The following is a 25,374-nucleotide window of genomic DNA, read 5'->3' as shown; positions in this document are numbered from 1 at the left end:
AAAGCATCCATGGTCAATTGAGGTCGCGCTGCCTGCTTTCCCTCTCTCAGTCCTCCCGTTACTCGACTCAGCTCGCTCATTATGGCCGAGTCGTCTACCACGCCTTCCGCACCCACTACATCTAGTCAACAGGATGGCTCGGACTTCCGACCCAGCACGACCTTCTGGAATCGCACGGTCAATTTCACTCGCATGCTGACCGGTCAGATGTCACCTGCGGGGCAGAAAAGGTACTGGGCGGATGCAGATGAGCGATACAGCGAGTTTGACTGCAAACGTTGCGAGCGGGATCGGGACTACCTGTTGAAATACTCCCCTACCATTCGATTCATGAACGAGAACATACGGAAACTCGGTGGAGAGATGGGTCCGCAGAATATCCATTGCAGGACGTGTCGAGGAGAGGAAGAAGCCATGCAAGGCGGGTTTGATCACAAGTACGGGATTAAAATTTGTGCAAATTGGGTCCAAGAACGGTCACAATTGGAGGATGTGATTTCACACGAGCTGGTGCATGCGTACGATCATCTGCGATTCAAGACCAACTTGACGGAGGAGGATGATCTGAGGCATGCGGCTTGTTCAGAGGTCAGCCGAAACCCATCCGCGCAAAGACATCTTTACTAATGAGATGGAGCAGATCCGAGCCAGCAATCTCAGCGGCGAATGTCGCTGGGCAAACGAGTTCTTCCGCAACAAGGTTCTTTCCTTCACCCAGCATCATCAAGATTGCGTTCGGCGGAGAGCAGTTCTTTCAGTCAGAGGTCGGCCGGGCTGCAAAGACGACGTGCATGCAGTGAAAGTGGTCAATGAGGTGTGGGACAGCTGCTTCAGAGACACCAGGCCGTTTGATGAGATATACCGGTGACCAAACACCCCGCAAGACTTTTAATTTACGAATCTTTTGGCACGGCGCTGGAGGCACCATGCATCTTCCTCGGCACACCGGAGGATTCCATATAGATACGAAGACCCAGACCGCAATCAACTCAACTCCGTTGCTCCAGAGCACATTCAGATCATTCACATTTTGACGCCCATCCCCTGCAAACCTATGTATCGCTTGGGCCCTGCTGTATAATTCTTTCCTGGCGTGATATTCAGTCCTTCCACCGGTTTAAGAACTTCTGCACTGCTCCATCAGTGGGTTGACCGGCCGCAGCAACCTGAAAGAGTCAGTGCGCAAATCCTCACAGCACCAACATGTGAACTTACGGGGTTCTCTCGACTGGAAGCCGAGAACGTCAACGCTAAAGTGTTCGTGGTTATGGCATCCGGTGTTCCCGCAATTGTCTGGTAAACGGTGTACGCGCTGGTAGGCCATTGAGGGGAAGCGTTTTTCGCAGTAATCTTGGTTTGGGCCATCGGAGGCATGGGGGCATATCGGATTGTCCCCGTTTGCAGAGTGTAGGGGGTGTTGTAGACATCGTCTGCCACAGACGGAGTAGCAGCATCTGCACCTGCTTGAGGAGCTTCGGCGTTGTTCTGGTCGGCTGGACCAGCAGTACCGGTCACAGTCCGCAGCGCTTGTTGTACCGCTTGGGGGAAGGTACCGGTCATGCTCTTAAGTGTGAAGCGATCGGAGAAGTTCACAACAGTGCCTCCTGGAGCCGCAGAGACGAACTTCAGGAAATAGGCGTTGGCGACGTCGGCTCCAATACCAGCTGTCAAAGGAATAGTGATGGAGTTGCCCGTCGTATAAGTGCCCGCCGAGACCAATGTTGCTAGGGGAATCTGGTCACTGTGTTAGCCTCGTAATGTTCCCGTCGAGAGCGTTGAATCCCGGCCTCACATAATCTGATTCGTCGTTTCCTCCAGCGCAGAGGAAGAGTTGATAGTTGGCTAGCTGTGAAATGAGTGGCGCATTGCCTGATTCTCTCCATCGTATGGCGAGATTGAGCCCGGTGATGGCGTCTCCCGCTTGGGGCGACATAACTTGGACATCACCACGGACGAACGAGAGGGAGGCGGCAGCCAGGAGGCAGATACTTCGTAGAATCATCTTGTCAGAAAGAGCTGGGAAGGAGAGTGAAAGCGTGTCGACACAGAGAGCGGACTGGGAGTGAGATTAGTGTACTCCGTACTTCTTAGAAAACGAGTGTAGTGAGTCTCGAGGACTCCGATGGCATGGATTGCGGAGGAATCAGCTGAGAGCGCAGTTTGCCAGTTTCAGACGGGCACTGCTATCCTTAAGCATCTGCAGGGACCAGTGCCCACCTGGGAACATCACCCCGACCCCGCCAATGGGCCGGTGATAGGTCGCTTTTTTCAGCCTCCTTATTTGCGTCATGGCCGACTCTCTCGCAGTCGTCCTTCTTGATCAGTTTTCATTCCAGTCAACCGCAACTGCTCGACATGGGCTGGTCCTCGCCAGACAGCTGGCTTACGCGGCTCTTCTCGGGCGATCCCATAATTATCCTCATTGCCTTGCTGGTGACGGTAGCCCTCCCGTCATTGGTTCATCTCTACTTTTACACCCAAAACGCCCGCGTTAGAGTCACCCCAACTTTCCTCCTCCTTGGACCCAGCGGTGCAGGCAAGACTTCGCTCGTGTCCTTGGTTAGGCCTCTTGCTCGCGCTATACGGGCATTGCGATGGCTAACATCAACCTTAGCTACAAAAGCGATCCTCCGATCCTGAAGACAACGAGGCAGATGCCGCCCTGACCCGCGTATCCCAAGTCTCCTCCCGCGTCAACTTACTGCTTTCGCCATCTATCCCGCTTGGATCTAATAAATATCGTTCCGAGAACGATGTTCACCTCAAGGACAAGCAACCGGCTCCATATGTCCTGATAGATACTCCAGGCCATGGGAAGTTGAGATCAGAAGCTGCCCTATCCCAGATCCAGAATCCAGCGCTGCGCGGCGTCATTTTCGTGGTGGACTCGAGTGTCCTTGATGCCAGCGACTCCTCCATATCCCGCGACACGGCCGTCTATCTGCATGACACCCTACTAGCATTACAGCGCAGGAAGGCCGTTGCCAAGACGGCGAGGAAGATCCCCGTGCTCATCGCGGCAAACAAGCAAGACCTCTTCACGGCTTTGCCCACACGTGCGGTTCGGGAGCGTCTGCAAACGGAGATTGAGAGGGTCAGGGTATCCAAAAGTAAAGGCCTTGGCAGGGTTGGCGAAGATACAGATGCCGATGCGGAGGAGGATGTTCTCGGAGGTGGTGGAGAAGAGAAGTTCAGCTTCAAGTTGATAGCTGAAGAGTATGGGATCGATATTGAGGTTCTTGGGGGAGCAGTCAAGGGCGAGGAAGCAGGAAAGGGCGTCAGAAGGTGGGAGGAATGGATCGGCGGCTGCCTCTGATGTTGACGATTCATATGATTCCACGACTGTATGTGGCCTGAGCGGGATCGTGATGTGGGTATTTCTTTTCATCCTCCACGCCTGACGGCAGGTGATTTATGTCGTGGTAGTCCTCCTCGATCGGGATCCCTCCCACGCCCTCCTTGAGATAGAGCAGCAGGCGATATGCGCTATTCCCATTGAGATAGTACCGGTGCAATTTCTTGCTTCTGAGAAACCCCAGGCGCTCGTACAACTTCATGGCTGCGGTATTGGTCTCCTCCGTCTCCAACGCAATCTCGTCCGCGTCCTTCGCAATCATGAGATCAATGGCTTTGCTGACCAACGTCGTCGCTATCCCCTTGCCACGAAACTTTTCTTTCGTAGCCAGCATGGCAATGTATCCTCTCATCGGCCCTCCTCGATGCGGCTCCAGCTTGCAAATGACCACCCCCGCGAGTTTATTGTTGTCCGTCGCATCGACGGCCATGAAGCAGAGCTCCGCCCACTGATAGAGAAAGTATCGATAAACATAGATACTGTAGGGCTCCGAGAGGTCTCTGGAGATGAGTTCACGAATCTGAGGCAGGTATTCGGGCTCTTTGTCGAGCGAGTATTGCAGATAACTTATGCCGGGCGGGGTGGTCTGAAAGTAAGCGCTGGGTGAGACTATGTCGTGCTTGCTCGCAGACTGCGGAGAGGAAGCAGCCGCGGCATTGCCGCGCATCATATTCCGCTTCTAGAGCAATGTCGAGATTGCCATGTTTGGGTACGGATGAGAGCAAATTGATTGTGAAGGAAATTGTGCCTGAAGATCCTGGCCAGAAAGAGGCGATGACGAAAACATGTGAAAGTAGAAATTGAGGATTCTACAAATGTCCACTCAGCAATGACAGCACCAACACCCGAACTTCCCCAACGCGTTTTGATTCCCTTGATGTTGTTGCGTGCTGTTCTGCGGCTTCAGCTCTTGTTTGTTAGAGGTATGTGATCGCAACAATGTCAACACTTCGACACCGCATCGTCAATATCCTCCGGGATTCGCCAACTCCCTCCCCCAACCCAAGTCGCGATGCTACTCCGGATCCCAATGAAGAGGTCAGCGTGGTGTCAACGAAGAAGCTGGAAAAGCTCACAAAGAGGAGACATAGCAAAAGAAGATCCGGCCTCACCTTCGGGCTCGGCGGTCTCTTGGGATTAATGCTGGCACTTCTATTGGCGCAGTCACAGGATATTGTCAAGCTCGAGGGTCTACTTGAAGTCAACCTCGATAGTCTGATGGATGCTATTCCCGTGGGCATCATCAATGATGTTAAAGACCTCTCAAAGGCAGAGCGAGATGTGGTAAACTACGACTCCTTCTCCGTCGGCCTTCATCTGCAAGCCCAAGGAATCCAAGCCCACCATCCTGTCATTATGGTTCCGGGGGTGATTTCGACAGGGTTGGAGTCCTGGTCTACGGCCGAAAAGTCAAGGCCGTACTTTCGAAAGCGTCTGTGGGGCAGTTGGTCAATGATAAGGGCTTTAATTATGGACCAGGCGCTTTGGAAGAAGCACATTATGCTGGACAAAGAGACAGGACTGGATCCACCGGACATCAAGCTGCGAGCAGCACAAGGGTTTGATGCCACTGACTTTTTCATCACTGGGTACTGGATATGGAACAAGATCTTGGAGAATCTTGCAACAATTGGGTATGATTCGACACTAATGTCCACGGCGGCTTACGACTGGCGGCTCTCATATGGGAATCTGGAAGTCCGAGATCAGTATTTCACTCGGCTCAAGAATTACATTGAACTGGCACATCTGACCAGCGGTGAGAAGGTTGTCCTTATCTCACATTCGATGGGCAGTCAAGTGCTCTTCTACTTTATGAAGTGGGTGGAGCATAAAGACAACGGCAAGGGTGGTCCGCACTGGGTGAACACCCACATTGACTCATGGATCAATATTTCGGGATGCATGCTGGGAACTGCAAAAGATATACCGGCCGTGCTGTCAGGAGAAATGAAGGACACGGCTCAGCTGAATTCATTCGCGGTGTATGGCCTGGAGAAGTTCCTGTCCAAAGAAGACCGCGCTGAGATCTTCCGCGCCATGCCAGGTATATCTTCCATGCTGCCGAAAGGTGGTGAGGCAGTGTGGGGGAATAGCACATGGGCACCAGACGACTTACCACCTCCACTACAGAACAAAACTCACGGCAGTTTTATCTCCTTCCGACCGAGAGGCAACTCCACGCAGGCTATGCGTCCAAATCTCACCATGACTGAAGCATTCGATCATCTAATGAACGTCTCGGAGCCGTGGTACGTGGAGACCGTCAAGCACTCTTACTCTCACGGCGTCGCACACACCAAGCAAGAGGTCGAACAGAACGAACATCGACCAACGACTTGGCTGAATCCGCTTGAGGCCCGTCTCCCCTATGCGCCTGACATGAAGATCTACTGCTTCTATGGCATTGGGAAACCAACGGAACGGTCATATTTCTACAGGGAGAAAGAGTTTTCGCTGACTGGCTATATCAACATCTCTATTGACACCAGCGTGACCACTCCAAATGGCCGCTTCCAGGATCCGGGCAGCATCGACCATGGGGTCGCACTTGGTGAGGGCGATGGCACAGTCAATCTTATTTCCACAGGTTACATGTGCGCAAAGGGCTGGCGGCAGATCAAGCGTTACAACCCGTCAAACATCAAAATCACAACTTTTGAGATGCCGCACGAACCTGACCGATTCAGCCCTCGTGGTGGGCCGAATACAGGCGATCATGTCGACATACTGGGTCGCAGTTCTTTGAACGATCTGATCCTGAGGGTCGCGGGCGGCAAGGGCGCTCAGATCGAAGATAACTACGAGAGTCGAATTTGGGAGATCAGCGACAAGGTGCAAATTTACAATGAGGAATGATGGCGATGAACCAAGGAGCGGGACTGGTACACAGTACCCTAATGGGAGGATGAGGTTCTCTGGATTGCATAGCGATGGCGTTCATGTGGGATCGCCAATGGTACTGATGTTGGCTTTGGTTATTCGTGGTAAGACAGAGGATTAGTTCAGAACAAGATACCCAAGACGTACGCTGATAGACTCGCATTCTCATCGGGAACATAAGACGCGATGGATCCAGTCAAGATCGTATATGTGTCACTATGTCGCATCTCAAAAGTCCCTACCACTTCTGGACAACATACTACTGCGGACCGAATCCTGTTAGAGCATTTGCTGCTCGGAAAGATCCCCTGTTTCAATCGACTCGGAGGCTATCACATGCTTTTGTGGCTGGCGTCCAGAAGCCCTCGTTAAGCGACTCAATCAGGTGTCGACGTGGACCGTTAGCCGGAACGGACCCTCGTTCAGCTGTGGCGTAGCCACGTCCCATGTACCTGCAATCATCATCCACAATCAAATCCGCCCCCATAGCCTGCGTAAGGAGGATCATACATGCGATCGACAAAAGGAGCGGATATATACCACATTTGCTGGCGAAAGGCAAAGGATGACCTTTCACTGAGTACCGCGCAGGATCGAGGCTCCTCCGTCACACTGTCAGATTAGAGGCCCCGCGTCGCACAGCGCATCAAGAGTCTTCCATTGTACCGCACGTCCTTGCACATATAGACCGTAAGGTACCGTCAGAATTTTCGAGTGGTGGTTTCTTTTGCTCACTTCAATTCTCCAGGAAGGGAGACTCTACGGCCTCGGTCTCAGTCTTTATCCCATACTTACGTTCCACCTCCATCCCTCGATACACGATGGCGAAGACGAGCAACCTCATACCGCTCATCATCCTTGTGATTGTCCTCGGCGTTGTCGCAGTTGTGGGATTTGTGGCCTACTCGATTGCAAACGAGGTCGGAGAGAAGACGCGGCAAAAACTTGAGAGAAAGAACGTCTCATTCTCCAAAGAAGGCATGAAAGTCGGCGTGAAGCATGTATCGCAAGAGCAACAGGAGGATGCAGCTCAGAGGTACACCAAGCCCGTTGCGACAGAAACGTCCGGAATTGCTGACATGGCATGCGCAGTGTGATCACAAAAGTCTGGAACAACGCTGCTTGGCCGAACTATCAGTCGCCCATGCTAGGATGGGGTCAAGGCAGCAAGACACCCACACCAGCAGAGAAGAGGAATCCGTGAGTGTGCCTTGCGCCATTGATTGCATCCACTCGATTTGAGCACAGCTTGTGAGACGGGACGCTAATTACTGGTGTTTAGATTCTCCCGCAATCCGTCCTCGTCGCAGTCCGCTCCCACTCTCTCACGACAAAGCTCCAACCAGAACAGTCTGTCGAGGACGACATCCGCGCAAACTCCACTGTCGAGGACAACTTCGACCCAAAATAGGACGCAATAGGCTCAATTCAGAGGCAGTGCGACTGTGGGCGCTGCAATTGTGCTGGGAATACTGACCATGACTACACACAACGGTGCAGTATGAAATATCAATGCGGCTTCCACGCTTTCTTCAGTATGAGATCCCATCAGTCTGGTCGAGCTGCAGCAGCATTGATTTCAGAGGAAGGGTATGACAGGATCCCAATATGACAGACTTGAGGAGATTTCATGCTTTGAGCAGGCTGATCTTGGCCCCTATGGTTCTAAATGGCACGCGGGACTACCGTTGGCATCTCGCGGGAAAGGTACGCTTCTAGTGACAGTTATATACCCTGCAGATGGGGACAGGGAATGGCAGGATTACACCTCATGAACCCCAGAATAAGCAAGGAGCATAGGGTCTCGGATGAAGTTAACGTCAACTAGAAATGATCAGAATTGGCAACCTCTTTACAAATGAAGTATTGCAGGCTTCGTGAACCGAGCTTCATATTATCAGGATCGACTCAAAAGTGCTTGACCGCGCATATTCTCAGGCACATCAATATCCGACTCGAGAAGATATGCTTGGACAGATACTCCGTACCCAGGTCAAGATTGGGTAACTAGTGCAAGGCTCTGCGACTGAAGTGGTCTGTGCTCAGACCCTCATAAGGTTGCTGGGACAGCATCACTCATCAAATGATCAAGCACCCGCCGATTACTTGAGCAGCCTGTTCGCCCGCTGGTGCCAGCAGTCACACAGCAGTCCTTGCCTCATGCACGTCAGCTCGAAAGGCACCACCTCGTACATGCTAGCCACCAAAGAAAGCCAAGCAGAACATGCAAGACTGCCCTGTGCGTGCAGATGACCTCGCGTATGGAGACCCTGACTGGCGGTTATTTTCAGCCCCTTCAATGCAGAGCCTTTGATTTGGCGCTCGGCTTCGGGCGGAAGCCATGGGTCTTTGTGAGTGTGAGCTTTTCTTTATGCAAATTGTTCACGTGCAAGAAAGGCTTCGGCCAGGAAGCAATTGTCGATCATCCCACAATTCTGGAGCCGGAAGAGGGGCTTCGTTGAAAGCAAAATCATACGCGCTCCTCTATACGAGTACACACGCGCTCCTCTATACGAGTACACACGCGCTTCTGATAGCTAGCGCAATGGCAAGGGAAATTGGAGGGCAGATGGAGACTCTGGTAGTTCACTGACCAAAATCAAAAAGTGTCTGACAGTGGGGAGAAAGTCGGGTTTGTTGGACTTAGGTCCGAAACCGATGTAATGACCAGCGAGAGATTTTAGCGGCAGAGATTGGCAGCAATCACGCGGGTCCGCAATCGCTTATCCCCGGCACCCATCCGAGATCCTAAGTGTCTTGTGCACAAATGCCCTGTTAATCCTTCGTGTTCGTGTTCGCGTGAAGGGCTCAATTTATGCCTCTCTCCTGGAGATCCCAGGCAGGCTTGCAAATTGGAAACGCGATGTGTGCGAGATTGAGAGAGCTTCCAATACTTCGGTGCTCGACATCGATGACACCGCCCGGCAAAATTGAGGCGGCACCGTCATGACCTTTGACATCTGCGTGCTTGCATCATCGCACTGGGAGTCTGCCGCGACTGCGGGCATTCTCATGGTGACGTCGAATTGAGGGAGAATTTTCGCGGGAGTGCTGTTTGGAAAGGGGGCAAAAGCTGCGCTCTGGGCCGGCCTGTGGTGGAGCCTAGAGAGGCCGAGGAGCCTGTCACAAAGGAGCCCCGAAGTTATGCACCACGCTTCAGCCACTTGTGCTCGTGAATAACGACTTCTTGGGCATAGAGCGCTCTCTTTGGCTGGCCTGATCCTACTCGTATCCTTTCACAAATCGCTTGAGCCACTTTACTGGTGGACAACCCTAAGCGACCAGGCACGGCTGATTAACTTAACTAAAGGACGTGGGTACTCGTACCGCACAGTTGCTCGCCTAGGCTGCTTCCTTTTGCTTCAAGACCATCCGCCGACATCCACACTCTGACATGCTCACCTAAGCCCTCACCACTGCCACCTCTTTTCCTCCCAGTAACTCTACTACTTCCATATCTTCCTTTCTCTTCCGTTTCTGGTTATCATTCTTCCGGACGCCTCGGATCCTGTGCTCGCCTTTCCTCGACCCCTCTGCTCGACGTCTCACACCCTCTCCCTCCTTGCCCTCATCTCCATCGACTTCCGCTTGTATCCCAGATCTGCCTCCTCTGAAGCCGAGCCGCGGACGTTGATTAAAGCATCGTGCCTCTGCGAGCGTTGTCAGGTGTAATGCAGGCCTCTCTTCCGTCCTGGAAGGACGCCGAAAAGAAGCAGCAAATACAGATACCATGGAAATCATTACAGCTGTTGGTCCCACATAGATTGCGACGCCGCCTAAGATCAAAGCTGCGGAATCGGACGTCGCCTGCCTCTTCGATATCCGCGCTAAAGACGTCTTTCTCTCCTGCAGATACACTACGATCTCTACAGAGCCACAGGTGGACTATCTACGACGGCCAATGGCTACTTCTGGCGGTGGTGGGCATCTTCTCGCTGAGCATCATTGAATATCCTGGTCCCCTGGTCAAGACGGCGGTCGCTACACTCCTCCTCTCCTCGTTCATATTCCCGATTACACGACAGTTCTTCCGCCCTTTTACGCCCATTGCCGCGTACCTCATCTTCTTCTACGCCTGCAGGTGAGTTCTCTCTCGGGCTTCTTTGGTTCTGCGACGAGTAGCAGAGTTCCACTCCACAAGAAACGCGCCTAACATTGTGCGCGACAGGTTTATTCCGTCCGAGTGGAGACCTCCGATCTGGGTCAAAGTCCTCCCTGCTCTCGAGAACATCCTCTATGGCGCGAATTTAAGCAACATCCTCTCAGCTCACAAGAACACCGTGTTGGATCTGTTGGCATGGTTCCCTTATGGACTGGGTCACTTCGGCGGGCCGTTCGTGGTAGCGGCTGTCATTTTCATCTTCGGACCTCCTTCAACCCTACCAGTGTTCGGATTCACCTTCGGCTATTTGAACCTGGCCGGTGTCATGATTCAAGTCCTATTCCCGTGCTCCGCTCCGTGGTACGAGAATATGTATGGCTTGGCTCCCGCGAACTACTCGATGAAGGGTTCGCCGGCCGGTCTGGCGCGCATCGATGCCTTGCTTGGGTTCGACATGTATACCTCGGGATTCACAGCCTCCCCGATGGTGTTTGGCGCATTCCCATCGCTTCACGCTGCCACGTCAACTCTCGAAGCTCTGTTCATGAGCCATATATTCCCGCGGTACACACCCTTGTGGGCCTTTTACGCTGCTTGGTTGTGGTGGTCGACGATGTACCTGTCACACCACTACGCGGTTGACCTCGTCGCTGGCAGCTTGATGGCTGGGACTATCTTCTACTTTGCAAAGGCTAGATTCCTGCCGCGACTCCAGCCTGACAAGCGATACAGATGGGACTATGATTACATTGAGGTCGGAGAGACCCAAAACGACTACAGTTATGGTATTGCCGGCCTGCATGGGTCTGATCCCGACAGCGACGAGTGGACGATTGGCTCTTCTTCTTCCATTTCCTCTGGCTCTTTGAGCCCGACTGAGGAGAGCCCCAAGCAATGGACAGAGGCATACTCCAATCATGAGAGATGAGGACCACAGTCTCACGGACCTACCTCCACGAAATCACGATTTCCCATCGACGCATACTCGGCGTGATTGGCATCGGCGCTTTATGACGATTCAAGCGATCGCTTTCATGGACACAGAACTTGGCATTTGAGCGACATAACATTCCGAGTCGAACACATAGAACAGCTGGCTACCGAGCCATTGTAATCAACAAAACGCTACCGGCATTCCGTTCCCGACAAGTCTTGCTTCGAGTAGCAGGCCACGCCAGTCGCTTCAGCTCCATCCGTCCTTTAATCAGGCTGACTCGAACTGGGATCGGAATCGACATAATCCTCCTTCTGGACAAATTTTCAATTGATCTTTTGTTATGGTTGGCAGTGCCTTGGAGGAGGCACGATGGGTAAGTCCAGCCATTTTGACTATGGATTTCAGCAGACAACTGGCATCGGCACACTGTTGCTGCGGAGTTTGCGTTGCACCAGAAGACCTGGACTATCTGGGTTTTCAAGATCTGTTTGATAACCAGCGGCTACTGTTTACCGTCTGGATTGAGACACTACATTCGCTTTGCATATTGCATTGTACAACACTGATATCGAGACTCATGACCGATATGCCAATCGCTTTGTTCGCGACGGAGCACACCGACCAGGAAAGAGCAAGCAAGAGGAAGTTGAGGAGTTATTCATGGGCTTCAAGCGTTTATTCGGTGCCAGGGCCAGGCCGATTATGATAAAGGCGGGGGCGGGTAGTGAAGCATTTGAGGCGGCGAATGACCATTCAGGAATGGAACATCTGGATTGGACGAGCGAGCTTTTGCGAAGCAATTCGTGGCTGTCAAGTCAAGGCCACCCTGGTCAATGTGCGCAGTTCGGAATCCATGCAATGTTTCCCATTCCCTCACAATGTGGTTCAGCCCCAGCCACATCTCCGGCGACGCGGTGTGAAGGCTTTATTGCATGGAGGCACAATGTTATGCAGAGTGGCTGGCGCTTATTTTGTGTAACGGGCCACGGCCATTGACCTAAGCTGACCAGCCAGGATCCATCACAGAGCAAGTGGGCCAGGGACATGGGCGCAGTTCCAGGTGTGCGCAGAGACACCAGATGACAGGACGACAGTGGTAATCTAATACTATAATACCTAATGACCGAGGGGCCAAGAAGCCCTTTTTGAACATTCATATGAACCTCTACGCTTGTTCTCCCGATTTTGCATTGTGCGTCGTGTCGAGTCCGCCGTGACAAACGCCATGGCCTCTGGACAAGCATGGCCAGGATGTGAAGCATTGGTTGTTTCATCTGCCCGACGTCACTGCATGGATGACCCTGGCAGGGCACGGTAGTACGGAGTACTCAGTAGGGATATCCCGTATCCGCCTTGACAACGGTCGGGGCGAGGCTGCGCCTGTAATCCACTTATAAACGTTATGGACGCTGATCTCCCAACGACAGTCGCGTTCCATGCGTTCCTTTTCGAGCATCAGCACTGGCAGGATCATTGTGGCTGGATTCCTAAGAGTCCCTACGACATATGTATACCGTGACTTTTCCCAAGCTGATGCGCTTGAGCGTTCTCCCCCGGCAGTCGACGCTGCGCATTTCTCGAATAGGAGAAGAGCCTTAGCAAAGTCAAACAGGTAACGGAAATGGAGGAAGAGCAAATGTTGAGAACGCAGGACTCTAAAGAAACACGGACTCTAAAGAAACACGGACTCTAAAGAAACACGGACTCTAAAGAAACACGGACTCTACTGATGGTAAACCACCTGAACTTGCCTGGCTTGCTCAGGGCTGAAAAAGTCACGATTTCCCCCAGTGACTGGCTCTACTCCATGCGCCTGAGCACGCCGTCCAGTCCCATTCTGCTCAGGCAGCTCCTCTTGATTTCATTGACGCTATTGCAGCCGCAGAGCGCCATGCAGCGCCTGAAATCCTCGTACAGCATCTCCAGCATCTTCTCGACGCCTTTCTGTCCATTGTACGCCAACGCCCAGATCGCGGGCCGGCCGACCCAGACACAGTCGGTGCCCAGGGCCAAGGCAATGAAGATGTCGGTGCCCTTTCTGACGCCTCCGTCCATGTGGATCGGGATCCTCCCCTTGGCGGCGTCAACGCACTCGACCAACGCGTCAATCGTCGCGGGGACGCCGTCCAGCTGCCGGCCGCCGTGATTGCTGACCAAAATGCCGTCACAGCCATGCTGGATGGCCAGCTCGGTATCCTCGGCCGTGACGATGCCCTTGATCCAGATCTGCATCTTGGTCCGCTCCCTCAGCCACGCGATGTCCCTGGCCCAATTGTGCGAGTCGTCGTTGAATTTTGTGAATCCGCTGTCGTGCGTCTGCTGGCGGATCTTCTCGCTCGTCCACTCCAGCATGGGGAACTCGAGACCCTCGGGCGTGCGGAAGTCGTTGCGCCACTCGTTATACCGCACCCCGAGCACGGGCGAGTCGGCCGTCAGGAAAATGGCCTTGCAGCCCGCGGCCTCGGCGCGTTGGATGATGCGTTCCTGCAGCGCGCGGTCCTTCATCGTGTACAGCTGCATGGCGTGGCTGATCTTGCCGGTGCCGGCGCCGGCCGCGACGACCTCTTCAACGCTGTAGTTCGAGAAGCTCGAGATGGCCATGTTGACGCCGAGTTTGGCGCACGCGCGCGCTGTCGCGAGCTCGCCGTCCATGTGCGCCATCGCCTGGAGCCCAGCCGGGGATACGCAGAGCGGGAACTTGACGGTGCCCCCGAGACATGTAGTTTGGGTGCTGAGCTTCGAGACGTCGACCAGAACGCGAGACCGCAGCCGGTACCTGTTGAACGCGGAGCTGTTCTCGTGGATGGTCATTTGGTATGTGGAGCCGGAATTGTAAAAGTCTGATAACACAAGCAGATTGTAAGACGTTTTTGGTGAGCCAGCTGCCCTCGTTCGCGGTCGTGAAGGAGGGGAGGGTGTTTTTGTGTCTCATGCGGACCTACCTCTCGCGACTTCGTGGAGCTTCGCATCTGCGACGGCTTTGATATCTTCCATGCACAAGACGATCGGGTCGTCGTCCTTCACGCCATCTGTGGGAACGAGCACGGGTGCTCCGCCAGACATTGCTGAAGCGCCCGGGTTACAGATAGGTTTCTCTGTCTCTCTCTCCGTTCTGCGACGACCGTTCGTAATGGCGTAGGCACTTGTCAAGACAGTTGGCACGAAATGCTTGCCCCCCCGGACGTTCACTGCCGACCTTCAGCTGCTCAATGTAAGAGTGTATGGCGTATGTCCATTCGAAAGCGATGTGTCCACTAGCCTCCCATCTCAATTGGAGATCTCCGTGCGCCCTTCGATGACATGGCCCTCGTCTAAATGGCCGACGCCGAATACCATGATTACTCTTATCTCCCCAGGAGCAGTGTGCTGGGACGATAGCCGGGGCAGGCATGGGCGGTGGGAGTCTGATGGCGGTCCAGGACGCCTGACGATCATCTGCCAGAGCTTCTGAGGGACAAGGACGTTCGGGGACAATCATCGCTTGTGGTCATCCAGGACCCTTACACACGCGCACAAGCCAGCTGTATACTGGTGCCGACAAGCATGACAAGACCGCCACCAACCTGTATACGGCAAGGACAGGCTGGAGCAAGACTGGGTCTCGAATATGGCTAGCGAGAGATGATGGGGCGTGATACGGAATAGATCAGATACCTCCGTCTGAAGGGTCAGTGCTGAAGCAGAGTACCATTCACGGTCACGGCCACAATTAAACAAGGGACACGGAAGAGTAGACTGAATCTTTGTTCAAAGTTCTGTCTTACTACCATTCCATTTGACCCAGTCGACATACAATAGTCACCGAACCCGGCGCTCGAACCTCCTTGCTTCGACCACTTATGAAGGATTGCTTATCTTCTCAAAGCTCCCAATGTCCTTTCCGATCCGAATTCCACTCCATTCCATCAAACAAGAAACATGAATGTACAAACGCTAATGGCAACGCTGAACGCGGCAGGATCGAACATACTGTAGACCGACTTTTGATGTCGCGCGGCGCCTGCATCTCCTCCTCGACACGGCCTTTCCCCTTGTCCAACGTCTGTTAACCCTCACTCAACACATTTGCTCATCAAGGATCTTTTTCACCTTGACACCACTCAAGCCAGGCCCACTAAGAATAACACTTTGGACAGCCCCGAAAGCGTGAGTCGAGAGCCACGTGCCCGGGATCTCAGACTCGAGGATCTTGAAGCACATCCTGATCTCCGAGTCTCCAAGGGGGATCCTCAAGCTGTCTTTGATATCGTTGATCAGCTGGTTCATGCTGAATGATACTTTGGAGCGGACTTTGCTTGGACTCGAGTGGACCGATGAGATGAAGGTCGAGCTCAACTTTCGTTGTTGCTTCATGCGTAGAATCTCGACCACTTCAGAGATGCGGCCCACGGCGTATCGGCGAATGACTGCGTCTGGAGATTCGGATGCCGCCGATGCAGTCACAACCGCTTTGGCTCTGACGCGATCCAGCAGAGAGAGGGTTCGATTTTTAACGGTCTCCGGCTTCTGGACTTCAGCATCTTGGGTATCTTTGATTGGCTGCACTGCAAACTGTGCGCCCTGCCGATTCTGTGCTTGAGTAGAAAGTCCCAAGATCTCCCTCCGAGCAGCTTCGGCTTTCGCTCTCCGTGCTTGGGTCTGAACTCCAACAGCAAAATCTAGCTTCGGAAAGTTGCGAACCTCGCCGTGAACCCAGCAGTTCGGATTCTTCCGAGACGAAATCCAGAGACCCTCGACCTCTGCTTCATAAAGCTGCTGCAGGTTGTACTCATCCCAACGTGAACTCGTCAGTCTGTTGCTCCCCCAGCCCACGTACTCGACGGTGTACCGAACGTAGTCACTGCCGGTCATTGTTAACTTGAACGGTCCTTCCTGGTGTTTGAGGAGACGGCCACTAAAGTGTGTCGTAACGTCCAATTCATAGATGGCCAGCATGCGTTGTATGTCTTCTTTGGAGACCGTGTGCTTCTTCCATAATCGCGTAACAGAGCCCGACAAACTAGCCAGGTTGGCTGGTGCGGTTTGACCATTATGAACGATGTGGAGTGAAAAGGCTTTGAGGAACGCCGCATGTAACGACACAAAGTCCTGCAGCACCGGTGGGAGCGCTTCCTGCGACCGGACAGCGTACGGGGGGTCGAGCGAAAGCTGGCGGAAAGTGAGCGTCGGAGACAGTTCATGGTCAACCGGACTCTGTCTTTGGCTCGAGGGAGGTGTTGGGAGTTGCACTTTGGCCTTCGTAGATGTTAGTATGTACGGAGATTAGGGGGCGGTGTATCAGACCTTCTTCACCTTGATGGAGCTGGCTGGTGCAGCTACTGGTTCTGCCTCGCTGTCGTCCTCGACTTCATCGCGTTTGCGCTTAGGGATGTGCTTGCCCGTCTGTCTGACCGATTTCGTGGAAACGGCCGCTTGTTTGAGAGCAACCTCTTCCAATTCCTCCTCCAAGATTGGGTAATTCCTGATGACTTTTGAAACTTTGGCGTTGGTGCGAACGCTGGCTTGTCGTTTACTGACTCGAGTTGATGTTCCACGAACGGAAGGAGCCATGGCGGACGTGAGAAGGAAGGTGCGACCACAGATGAATAACTCTAACACCACTGACTGCAAGGGCACGAGACAATAGTACAAGTAGGATGAGGAAAGGAACAGCCAGCTCAAGGATTAGCCCAGGAATACTCCGTACTTCTGGTAGTATGAAATTCATTCATTGAAGAACTTCCAGGTCCAATGGTCGAGATCTGCACTAGACGCGTCATTACGCGACCGCGTTCGAACTAGCCGGATGTGGCTATATTGCCAGTTCCCAGCCTCGCCAGCCACTCAACAATTGACAAACCAGACACGCCGGTTCATTCTCAGACCACGCAAAATAATTTCCCTACTCCTGCACAGATTTACCGCTCAACGCCTGCGCTAATTAACAATGCATTGCCCATTTCCAGACCACTAGTCCTCCGCATCCGGAACATAGACTTCATCGGATCCTAGCCGGGGGATCGAGTCTTGCTCGATCTGGTCATCTTCGCTATCATATGCCCGGCCTTTGCCCTTATCCTCTCTTTTCGCAGCTTCATCCAGCTTCTCATCTGTCTCGTCCGGCGGCTGCGATCCCGATGTGCGTGTGGCATTGAAGATGGACTCTGTGCTCTCGTCAGGAATGTCAGCCTTTTCTGATATGCCCTTGATCTCGTGCACTGGGTCGTTCTCGAACTTCGGTTTCGGCGCGGGCTGATCAAATATTGTTGCAATGGTTTGCATTGTCAGGCAGTCACTATCGTGGGTCTTCAAGACATGCTTCCGATCACTCCAATACTCCAGGCCTCCGATCTCTGCGTTCGCAGCGTCGACTGCGGCGAGAAGATTGTCAATCCTGCGACTTTCAGCATCCCCTTCTGGCGTTTCCTCGTCTTCATGATCCTGTCGGTGTTGGCGCGCCTCGTTTGCTGTCTTCTTAAGGTAGGAGAGAAGTTGTGTTCTGGAAGTCTGGAAGACGAGGAAAGACATGATTTGGGGAATGTGGTCCTTCAGATATGCCAATTCCTCTCCCCCTTGCTTGACAAACTTCTTCACCACCTCAATCTTCTCCCGGTCGATCTTGGCGAGCTTGAGCGCGGTAAGCAGGCTCGCAATGTCCTTAATGTCCTCGGGCGGTTCGTTGATATCGATGGTACTGGCGAAGCTGATGAAGCTCGATGGCCGGGCGGTCTTAGCGGTGCCATCTACAGCGTCGATCGGACTACGATCGCGCCTAGAATGGATAGTGAAGTAATCGCCAGTCAGGTTGTGCGCCTCACCCATGGTCCCTGGCCTGCCCCTCCTCCTTTCGGGATCACGTTTGACCCGCTTCCTCAGCCATCTTCTCCGTCTGACGAATGAGTGGAACCAAGGATGTGTGCCATGCCAGACCCAATTCCGACCGAAAGCGAAGGAATATTGCCAACCTTCCTCGTCCACGTCGTGGCTCATGTCGACGTACCACGTCTTCCACGCCCATCCCCAGCTTGGGTCAGGTACTTGCGCATTCGTAATATCGACCGGTGAATCCTTGAAGTCTTTGTTCGTCCAGGGGCCAGGGTCGATGGGTAGGAGGGAAGAGTGCGAATAGAGAGGGATGCCGCAGAAGAAAGATCCGCGCTGGTTCTCGTACAGAATATCGATCTCTGAGACTTCCTCTTTAAGCCTTCTCGACTCTCGTCTTCTCTTGTCAGCACTCTGACGTCCCCTTTCGACTGGCACCGCGACAGGCCCAGCCGATGCGAAGTCGACCGTCTGAGTCCCGGGCTGAGCCTCGACATCTTGTGCGTGCTGTCCTGACAACGACTTCGACGAAGGTTCATCCGCCGTGGTCACGCTGTCCTTTTTCGAGTGATACCGTCCTTGCTGATATTTGGCAAATCTCCCTCGTGTAAATTGACCCTTCAAGGAATCTCTAGTCCCATTCCTAGCCAGCTCTTTTGTGCCCGCGCTGGGAGAGCCAGATCGAGGCTCGTCCCCAGACCCAGGTTCGTCCCCTTGGTCGGTGGTGTCGAGAAGGGAGATTTCATGGTCGGAGGAATCAGCCGGACCGTCATGCGTGGCAATTCGAGTCAGGATCTTAGAGACATTGTCGGACATGCCTCTGGCGGCTGGAATTGAACAGGAAACGTGGACACTAGGTTCTCAGCTCCAAGCTGGACGCAAGGATTGGCAGCTGCGCGACTGACAGAGAGTTCCGTCAAGAGCACTTAGGGCCGAGGAGTACTTCAATCAGCGTCATCAACGAGCACGTAACAGAAGGAAATGGGTCAAGGGAAATGGAATCGAAACGGGACGGCGTTATGCTGCATAGTATGCGAAAAGATATGTGGCGCTGAGAGCAGCAGCCTGGAGCACCTCACATTCACAGTGTTTACGTCGTCGCCGCAGGCCCAGGCACCGTAACTCATAGGCTTCTCATCTAGCTTTGTGGCTGGTCCGCCCCGCACCTTGCATCTTGATTTGGACGCCTCCAATGATGTCACTGCTAAAGGGCACCTTGATGCGTGCAGCTGCACATTCGACGAGCTTCTGGCTGGTGCAATCATTCCACCTTGGCTTGTGATTGATCGCCGAGCTCACCTTTGCCGTTGCTCTGGCTTCTGACCTCCTCTTCCTTTGGTACGAGCTGCCCTGGCCCCTCAGACAACATTGAGCGATTCAGTTCCAGACAACCTCCGTTCCTGAACCACTTCACATCGAAACCTTCCATCATGTCATCGAATCGAGCATTCACTCTACTTGGTGTGGCTGCCGCCGGTGGTGTCGGGTATTACCTCTACAACGCTGGAGGGGACCCCAAGGTGGCCCAAAAGAAATTCGAAGGTATGCGGACACCGCAGTCTCTACTTCGGACCTCACTGACGTGATGAACAGCCGATGCCTCCAAGGTCTCCTCTCAGATAAAGAACGATTTGCCCGGTAGAGAAAAGGAAGCCAAGAAAGAGGGAGAAGCACTGGCAAACCAAGCCAGCCACAAGTTCGATCAAGCTGTAGGTTCCTGAGCCGAATACCATGGTCTGTATGCTGACGATGCAGTCGGCCGATGCCAAAACCAAACTCTCCGATGCTGAAGCTAGAGCGAAGGAACTGAGCCAGAAGACTGGCAAAGAGATCAACAGCGCCATCGACAAGTTTGACAAGACTGTGGAAGAGAAGGCTGCAAAGGCGAAGAGCGGCATCAGCAGCTGGTTTGGCGGCAAGTAATGGTCCCAATGACCTGGAGTCGGCGTCGGCGAGAGATTAATCTGGATGGTGTCGAACAACTTGCTCCCTCCTGAGAAGTTTCATATTGAGAGGCCAATACCCGAAATGACTGATTTGATGCTCGCACAGCCTGGGTCAGTTGAAGGCTCAAGAGAGCGGCTGAGGATGTGCAGGACGAACATGGAGGCTCTCCGCCCTGTAGCAGCCTGTTCTTCATCTCTCCTTTGTCATGCCCCTGATCTTTGCTTTCGTTGTTTCCCGCATATACGTCCCGCGGATGGTGTTGTGATGGATGTGTAGTTATTTCAGTTGGTGCCCCAGCCCGTGCGATGTAGTTAGCTTGGGCACTTTGCATTCTGCGTCCCATTCCTCTTTCTAACTTTTCTGCCTCTATCAAAGAAGACCGCCCCCAAAGTGCTCGTCTTCCGGCGGTTTACTAGTCCAATACCCAGTGGCATGACGCGTCGCTCATGCAAAGAGATACTGCCAAGGCTCGTTGGAACGTCTCGTCCAACCATATGCCAAGTTGTCCATGTACACATGCAGCCAAGGAAGATCGAGACCTGGTATAGAACACATCTCGGAACGAAGGCACGGCTCGGTCCCACAGACGGGTTCTACTAATCTAGGTAGAAGGTGAGCAAGCGCCTGATGCGCTGGCATTTCAGCTTAACCGGGGCCCATGACATGCATGAACTGCTGCTGGTGACAGGTGAAGTTCGGGCGGATTAGCCCTGTTTGCCCTTCACTTGGTGACTCGGCCTCTCAAACACAAAGGTTGCTGATTTATCTCGATCTCGAGTTTTTCCCTCTCTGCCCATAGTGAAACTTCCAAAGCCGTAGCAGCACCACGCAGACCAAAATGTCTTTCTTCAAGAAACTCAAAGATGAACTCAAGGAGATGTTGAACGATGATGACGACAAGGATAAGAAAAAGGACGGAGAGCATAAGCAAAAGGACGAAGGAGGTGAGACGCCAGCGGATGGTGCGATCACGTCGCTCTGTGTAATTGCTGACCTGTGAGTCCTTTCAGGTCATGGCCACAGCGACACCAGAGACGTTCACAATCAGCCGCCACCAGATATGTATGGACAATATCAACCCCAGCAGCCTTACCCTAGCTATGGCAGTCCTCCCCCGTCAGGTCCTCCGCTTCCCCCGGGCTGGATAGCGCAATGGGATCAAAACAGCCAGCGGTACTACTACGTTGAACAAGCGACCGGCCGGACACAGTGGGAGCCACCGATATGGCAAGGAAGCCCTCCACCGGCACCGCCAGGCGGACCAGGGTACTATCAGAGCTATGGCCATGCCATGCCGCCCGGCGTGCCATATCAGCAAGGACATGATGAAAACCAGCGCGCATACTATGGCGATGTCCGTGCTCAAGAGAAGAAGGGCCATGGAATGGGCACAGTGCTTGCTGCCGGCGTCGGTGGTGCAGTAGTGGGTGCTCTCGCTGCAAATGCGTTAGATGATAGTGACGACGGTAAGTGACCTTCCCCCAGGACATCAATTCAGCGCCACAAGCTCGGTGCTGATTCAGGTTGATGTAGAGCACCGCGCCGCTTCCGCTGCTCCCGCCCCCGCGCCCTATGGCTACGGCGCGCCACCTCCGGCGGCGGCTCCTGTACCTCTTGAAGACAACCCAGAGCTGTCATCCAGCCAGCGTGAATCCCTCGAAGAAGCGCGCGAGGACCTCGAGGAAGCACAGCGGAATGTCGACGAAGAAGGCTCAAGTGCATCAAGCAGTGATATTGAAGACTTACAGGAGGCTAGGGAAGAGTATCATAGTGAGGTGGAGAGTGCGCATGAGGAGTTGGAGGACTGATACTACTCGATGACCTCGGTATCTCCCGCTTGACGGCCTGCTAGCCAGAGGAAAGGGGATAGCACGTCGAGTTTCTGAACATGGAAGTGGATGGGAGGGAGACCGCCGTGTGTGACTTCGACGATTGGGCTCCTTAGACCACCACAGGAGGCATCGTTCCTCAAGCAGTGCAGTTTGATAACCATCCGATCTTGCGGATGCGGTCGAGATCATGGAGGATCCCGAACCCACCAATGGACCATGATCACCGGGATGGTCCAAATGTTCCAGGCACGCTGACTGCGTCGGTCGTTGTGCCGGCGTAAGCTTGTCAACCTAAGCGTACCGTCATTGTCGGTAATTAGCCCATCATACTGTCGACGTCCGCATCTCGTCCGTCGTCATTGCCTAGATAGGTGCCAGCATTGTGGTGAGTGGGTATGGGACGAGGGACGGTTTGCCGTCAACCTGCTTTGCGTAAGCCGTGTAAAACCAACGCCTTACAACCTCCAGGATAGGTGCGTGAAGACATCTGGGAAGACATCTGTGAAGACAGCGGATCCATATCTAGGTCCAGGGCTGTATGGATCCAGATGCGCATGAATCCAAGTATCCCCCTTTGGCGCACTTTGGTCGAACGCACTAGAATCCGGGCAAGGCAAGATGTTGAGGTTGGCGCAAGAACGGCTGCAGACACAGCAGCGAGGAACAAAACTCGGCGACCCTCATCGTTGACCATTCGCTGCGGAAGGAAGCCATTGGAGGTAGAAGTGAACGTAATATCTACGACAACCCCTCGCGTAGAAGACGCACGGGACAAATGTCCTTGGCCTGTGCTGTACTGTTGTTCTGGCCTCAGCAATGGCAGTACACGGTAGTCCCTGGTATGTCTCTGTCGGGTTTGATGGATATACTGATCAACCTTGGCCAAAGGCATTCGACGGCCCGTGCTTCGAATTGAAACCCGTGGAAAGGGACAGTGGAGGTGAAAGCATGAATTACGGGCGTTGGAAGAAGATAACGAGGAGCAGACGATTAGGACGATTAGGACGACCACCGACTCAGTCCATATTCGAGGTTGCTTTGGCCCAACTCTGCTGGAATGGTATGCAAGGTATTTCCGCAGCTTGTCAAGAGAGCCGCCTGCCACCTCCCTGCTAGGCGGATCAACATGCTAGGCTGAGGTGATATAGGGAGGTCGTCTTGCATGCTGTGTAATGTGCCCTAGCGCCATCACGCCTCCCGGGAACTGATTGACTGCCGGCAGTCGTCAATGTCGGGACTCCAGAAGGATGGAACGGGCCATCAGGGTTAATCTGCTTGACATTCAATAAAACAACAGGTTGCGGATAAAACTCAGTGCTGAGGCTGCTTGGGATGAGAGACGCGTATCGTTGGTTGCCGTCACAACAAAGCAAGTACAATTGCGTCCCTCTCATCATCAACCTCGTGTTTCTAGCGATAGAGCACAAGATGGTACCTATCGAGGTGCCGCGGCTACCGTCATGGTTGGGATTGTACGGAGTACAGAGTAGAGGACGATTAACGGACGGGAGTGCGACTCGTCGGGCTGAATGCTACATAGGTAGCCAAGAACAGCTGCTTCACATAAATAACGCGCTTGCGTGTTTCGGTGCGTCTAAGTCCGACTTCATCATGATTCTAGCTAATGAACTCGAATCTACTCCGTAGAATCTCTAGTGTCCAATGATTAGGCGGGTTAGTCAGAGCAATGCGCAAGTCAAGCCACGTCTGGAGGCACTCAATCCCGCTTTTCCGCTTGCCACACTCTTTCCGCGTCTAAGTTTCCCAACACCTCCCAGTCAGCATGCCCTCTCGAGCGTCTCTTCCGCATTGATGGTACGAGGGTAAAGTACCATCAGGCGGCTCTAGACCCGAACCCCAGCGGCAATCTTCACGAAGCACTGCTACGCTGGGTAAAGAGTCAATTTTTCTGCTGCCCGCACTGCTGAACCAACGGCGTACTCGTACCGCTCCCGCTCGCATGGGGATTGCCACATGCCTGCTCTTCAACTCTAATTGGATCTTCCATCCACTGCAGATCTGGCTGACACCATTTTGATATCAGAAGTGCTGGAAGCTCGGACGGGTCTGCCGATGCCCTCAGTAAGTCCTTCAGGGTCCCTCATCGTCGCCTCTTATCATCGACTTGCTCGTGCCCGTAAACTTTGTGCGTGATTGTGCCATTCTCCTTCCCTCTCCCTCCGATCAAAACACGTATAGCAAAACCCTACGTATAGACCTACTGTACATTGTCGAGTGCAGCAACCATGGCATCCGGACGCAATGCCTTCGCCTCTCCTGACCCCTCAAGTCGCAGCTTGCTTGACCGCAGACATTCGAGCGACCAGTCAAGGACGAGCCAGCCTACGTTGTCTCGAAGCAGCAGCAATGCTTCCGGGACTTCGCGCAAATCGGAGCCCGGCTGGCTGACTGCAATGAATGGGGTGGATCGCAGCCGCGCAGGCTCTGCGCCTGAGAACTCTTCCGGGAAGTCCCCTAGCGGCTTCAGCAAGTTATTTGGGAAGAAGAAAGAGAAGAAAGACACGGAGCACAACATCATCACATCCAAACATGCCGCCGCGGTGAAAACCAAACTGGCGCTGGACCCTAAGTTCAAGGACGTGCGAAGGGGGTCCGCTCCCGCGTACGTGTCGAGCGCGACGCAGAACAACTTGTTGATCAGTGCTGGGGCGCAGGAGATGCGGCATCCGCATTCGGGACCGCCGGCTCTGTATTCACTGAAGGAGAAAGCTGGGCTGCCCATGCTTACACGTATTATCAGCGGCGACGAGGCCGATGAATTGGACGAATGGGAGAAGATGCGTGACGAGTGGAAGCAGCGGAAAATTCCGACCCTGGATGACAATATCATCGAAGGCGTAGCGGTCGGTGGTCGAGACTCGGGGCAATCAACGCCTGAAGACCAGGACGGGAAAACGATCGAAATCCCACCCTCAGAAGTGGTGGAGCGACAAGGTGTGAGGATGTTGTCCGTTGCGGGCATGACAGCTGATGAATACTCCCCGCGACCATCGAGGACACATACACCGATTGGTGGGCGGTGGAAGAAAGACGAGAAGGGCGTCTGGAAGAGATGAAGATGGGAAGCGGCTCAATTACTTTCCAGCTTTCACCCTCATCGTGCCATTAGTATCCATTTCGACAACATTGAACAACGACGATCCAGACGACATCTTGAGAGCGGTTTTTTTGATCTTTTCGGACCGGACCAGCTCAACTCACTGCAGCTGGTGCCACTGTGACAACCGACCACAGGACGATACGTACATTTGCTAGAGAGCCTTTTGTCTCATTCTGGAGACGTCTTCAGCAGAAATATTGACAGCAGCTTTTCGAACAGAGCAGGTGGGTAGGTTCGAGCAGAGCAGAGCAGGGGACCGGGTTCGAGGCATACCAAGCGTGCATCAATCCCCCGGCTGCGAGCAACCAGGGTGAATCGAAGTCGACGCTATCGCCCAGCTTTGCTGAGTCGCACAATTGCGAGAGCAGTTGCACAGTGCCTGCAACATTCCTGTCA

At 53.5% G+C, this 25,374-nt stretch overlaps 13 protein-coding genes across 13 annotated transcripts; 8 read left to right on the top strand and 5 right to left on the bottom strand.

Annotated features, from left to right (window-relative positions):
* Positions 1-81: 81 nt before the first annotated feature.
* G647_02048 (uncharacterized protein) lies at positions 82-627 on the top strand (the record flags this gene model as incomplete). Its single annotated transcript, XM_008725447.1, has 1 exon — positions 82-627. One exon carries the CDS (start codon positions 82-84, stop codon positions 625-627), a length of 546 nt encoding a protein of 181 aa, XP_008723669.1.
* Positions 628-1,100: 473 nt separating this feature from the next.
* G647_02047 (uncharacterized protein) lies at positions 1,101-2,002 on the bottom strand (the record flags this gene model as incomplete). The annotated part of the gene is made up of 3 exons (XM_008725446.1): positions 1,101-1,166; positions 1,216-1,734; positions 1,793-2,002. The coding sequence occupies 3 exons, from the start codon at positions 2,000-2,002 to the stop codon at positions 1,101-1,103; spliced, it is 795 nt and encodes a 264-aa protein (XP_008723668.1).
* Positions 2,003-2,355: 353 nt separating this feature from the next.
* Positions 2,356-3,316, top strand: G647_02046 (uncharacterized protein; the record flags this gene model as incomplete). The annotated part of the gene is made up of 2 exons (XM_008725445.1): positions 2,356-2,559; positions 2,615-3,316. 2 exons carry the CDS (start codon positions 2,356-2,358, stop codon positions 3,314-3,316), a joined length of 906 nt encoding a protein of 301 aa, XP_008723667.1.
* Positions 3,317-3,326: 10 nt separating this feature from the next.
* G647_02045 (uncharacterized protein) lies at positions 3,327-4,022 on the bottom strand (the record flags this gene model as incomplete). Its single annotated transcript, XM_008725444.1, has 1 exon — positions 3,327-4,022. The coding sequence occupies one exon, from the start codon at positions 4,020-4,022 to the stop codon at positions 3,327-3,329; it is 696 nt and encodes a 231-aa protein (XP_008723666.1).
* A 272-nt stretch (positions 4,023-4,294) lies between these two features.
* On the top strand, positions 4,295-6,214 carry G647_02044 (uncharacterized protein; the record flags this gene model as incomplete). The annotated part of the gene is made up of 1 exon (XM_008725443.1): positions 4,295-6,214. One exon carries the CDS (start codon positions 4,295-4,297, stop codon positions 6,212-6,214), a length of 1,920 nt encoding a protein of 639 aa, XP_008723665.1.
* An 845-nt stretch (positions 6,215-7,059) lies between these two features.
* On the top strand, positions 7,060-7,335 carry G647_02043 (uncharacterized protein; the record flags this gene model as incomplete). Its single annotated transcript, XM_008725442.1, has 1 exon — positions 7,060-7,335. One exon carries the CDS (start codon positions 7,060-7,062, stop codon positions 7,333-7,335), a length of 276 nt encoding a protein of 91 aa, XP_008723664.1.
* Positions 7,336-9,909: 2,574 nt separating this feature from the next.
* G647_02042 (uncharacterized protein) lies at positions 9,910-11,268 on the top strand (the record flags this gene model as incomplete). Its single annotated transcript, XM_008725441.1, has 2 exons — positions 9,910-10,319; positions 10,407-11,268. 2 exons carry the CDS (start codon positions 9,910-9,912, stop codon positions 11,266-11,268), a joined length of 1,272 nt encoding a protein of 423 aa, XP_008723663.1.
* Positions 11,269-13,077: 1,809 nt separating this feature from the next.
* G647_02041 (uncharacterized protein) lies at positions 13,078-14,340 on the bottom strand (the record flags this gene model as incomplete). Its single annotated transcript, XM_008725440.1, has 2 exons — positions 13,078-14,117; positions 14,220-14,340. The coding sequence occupies 2 exons, from the start codon at positions 14,338-14,340 to the stop codon at positions 13,078-13,080; spliced, it is 1,161 nt and encodes a 386-aa protein (XP_008723662.1).
* Positions 14,341-15,333: 993 nt separating this feature from the next.
* G647_02040 (uncharacterized protein) lies at positions 15,334-16,827 on the bottom strand (the record flags this gene model as incomplete). Its single annotated transcript, XM_008725439.1, has 2 exons — positions 15,334-16,512; positions 16,561-16,827. 2 exons carry the CDS (start codon positions 16,825-16,827, stop codon positions 15,334-15,336), a joined length of 1,446 nt encoding a protein of 481 aa, XP_008723661.1.
* A 399-nt stretch (positions 16,828-17,226) lies between these two features.
* Positions 17,227-18,894, bottom strand: G647_02039 (uncharacterized protein; the record flags this gene model as incomplete). The annotated part of the gene is made up of 1 exon (XM_008725438.1): positions 17,227-18,894. One exon carries the CDS (start codon positions 18,892-18,894, stop codon positions 17,227-17,229), a length of 1,668 nt encoding a protein of 555 aa, XP_008723660.1.
* A 614-nt stretch (positions 18,895-19,508) lies between these two features.
* Positions 19,509-20,001, top strand: G647_02038 (uncharacterized protein; the record flags this gene model as incomplete). The annotated part of the gene is made up of 3 exons (XM_008725437.1): positions 19,509-19,620; positions 19,672-19,787; positions 19,834-20,001. 3 exons carry the CDS (start codon positions 19,509-19,511, stop codon positions 19,999-20,001), a joined length of 396 nt encoding a protein of 131 aa, XP_008723659.1.
* Positions 20,002-20,863: 862 nt separating this feature from the next.
* Positions 20,864-21,833, top strand: G647_02037 (uncharacterized protein; the record flags this gene model as incomplete). The annotated part of the gene is made up of 3 exons (XM_008725436.1): positions 20,864-20,969; positions 21,036-21,491; positions 21,559-21,833. 3 exons carry the CDS (start codon positions 20,864-20,866, stop codon positions 21,831-21,833), a joined length of 837 nt encoding a protein of 278 aa, XP_008723658.1.
* Positions 21,834-24,103: 2,270 nt separating this feature from the next.
* G647_02036 (uncharacterized protein) lies at positions 24,104-24,934 on the top strand (the record flags this gene model as incomplete). The annotated part of the gene is made up of 1 exon (XM_008725435.1): positions 24,104-24,934. One exon carries the CDS (start codon positions 24,104-24,106, stop codon positions 24,932-24,934), a length of 831 nt encoding a protein of 276 aa, XP_008723657.1.
* Positions 24,935-25,374: the final 440 nt, after the last annotated feature.

Source organism: Cladophialophora carrionii (assembly GCF_000365165.1).
Source record: "Cladophialophora carrionii CBS 160.54 unplaced genomic scaffold supercont1.1, whole genome shotgun sequence".
In the NCBI taxonomy this organism is placed as follows: domain Eukaryota; kingdom Fungi; phylum Ascomycota; class Eurotiomycetes; order Chaetothyriales; family Herpotrichiellaceae; genus Cladophialophora; species Cladophialophora carrionii.
Note: the sequence above shows the minus strand (reverse complement) of the source record. Positions and strands in the feature narration are given on the sequence as shown.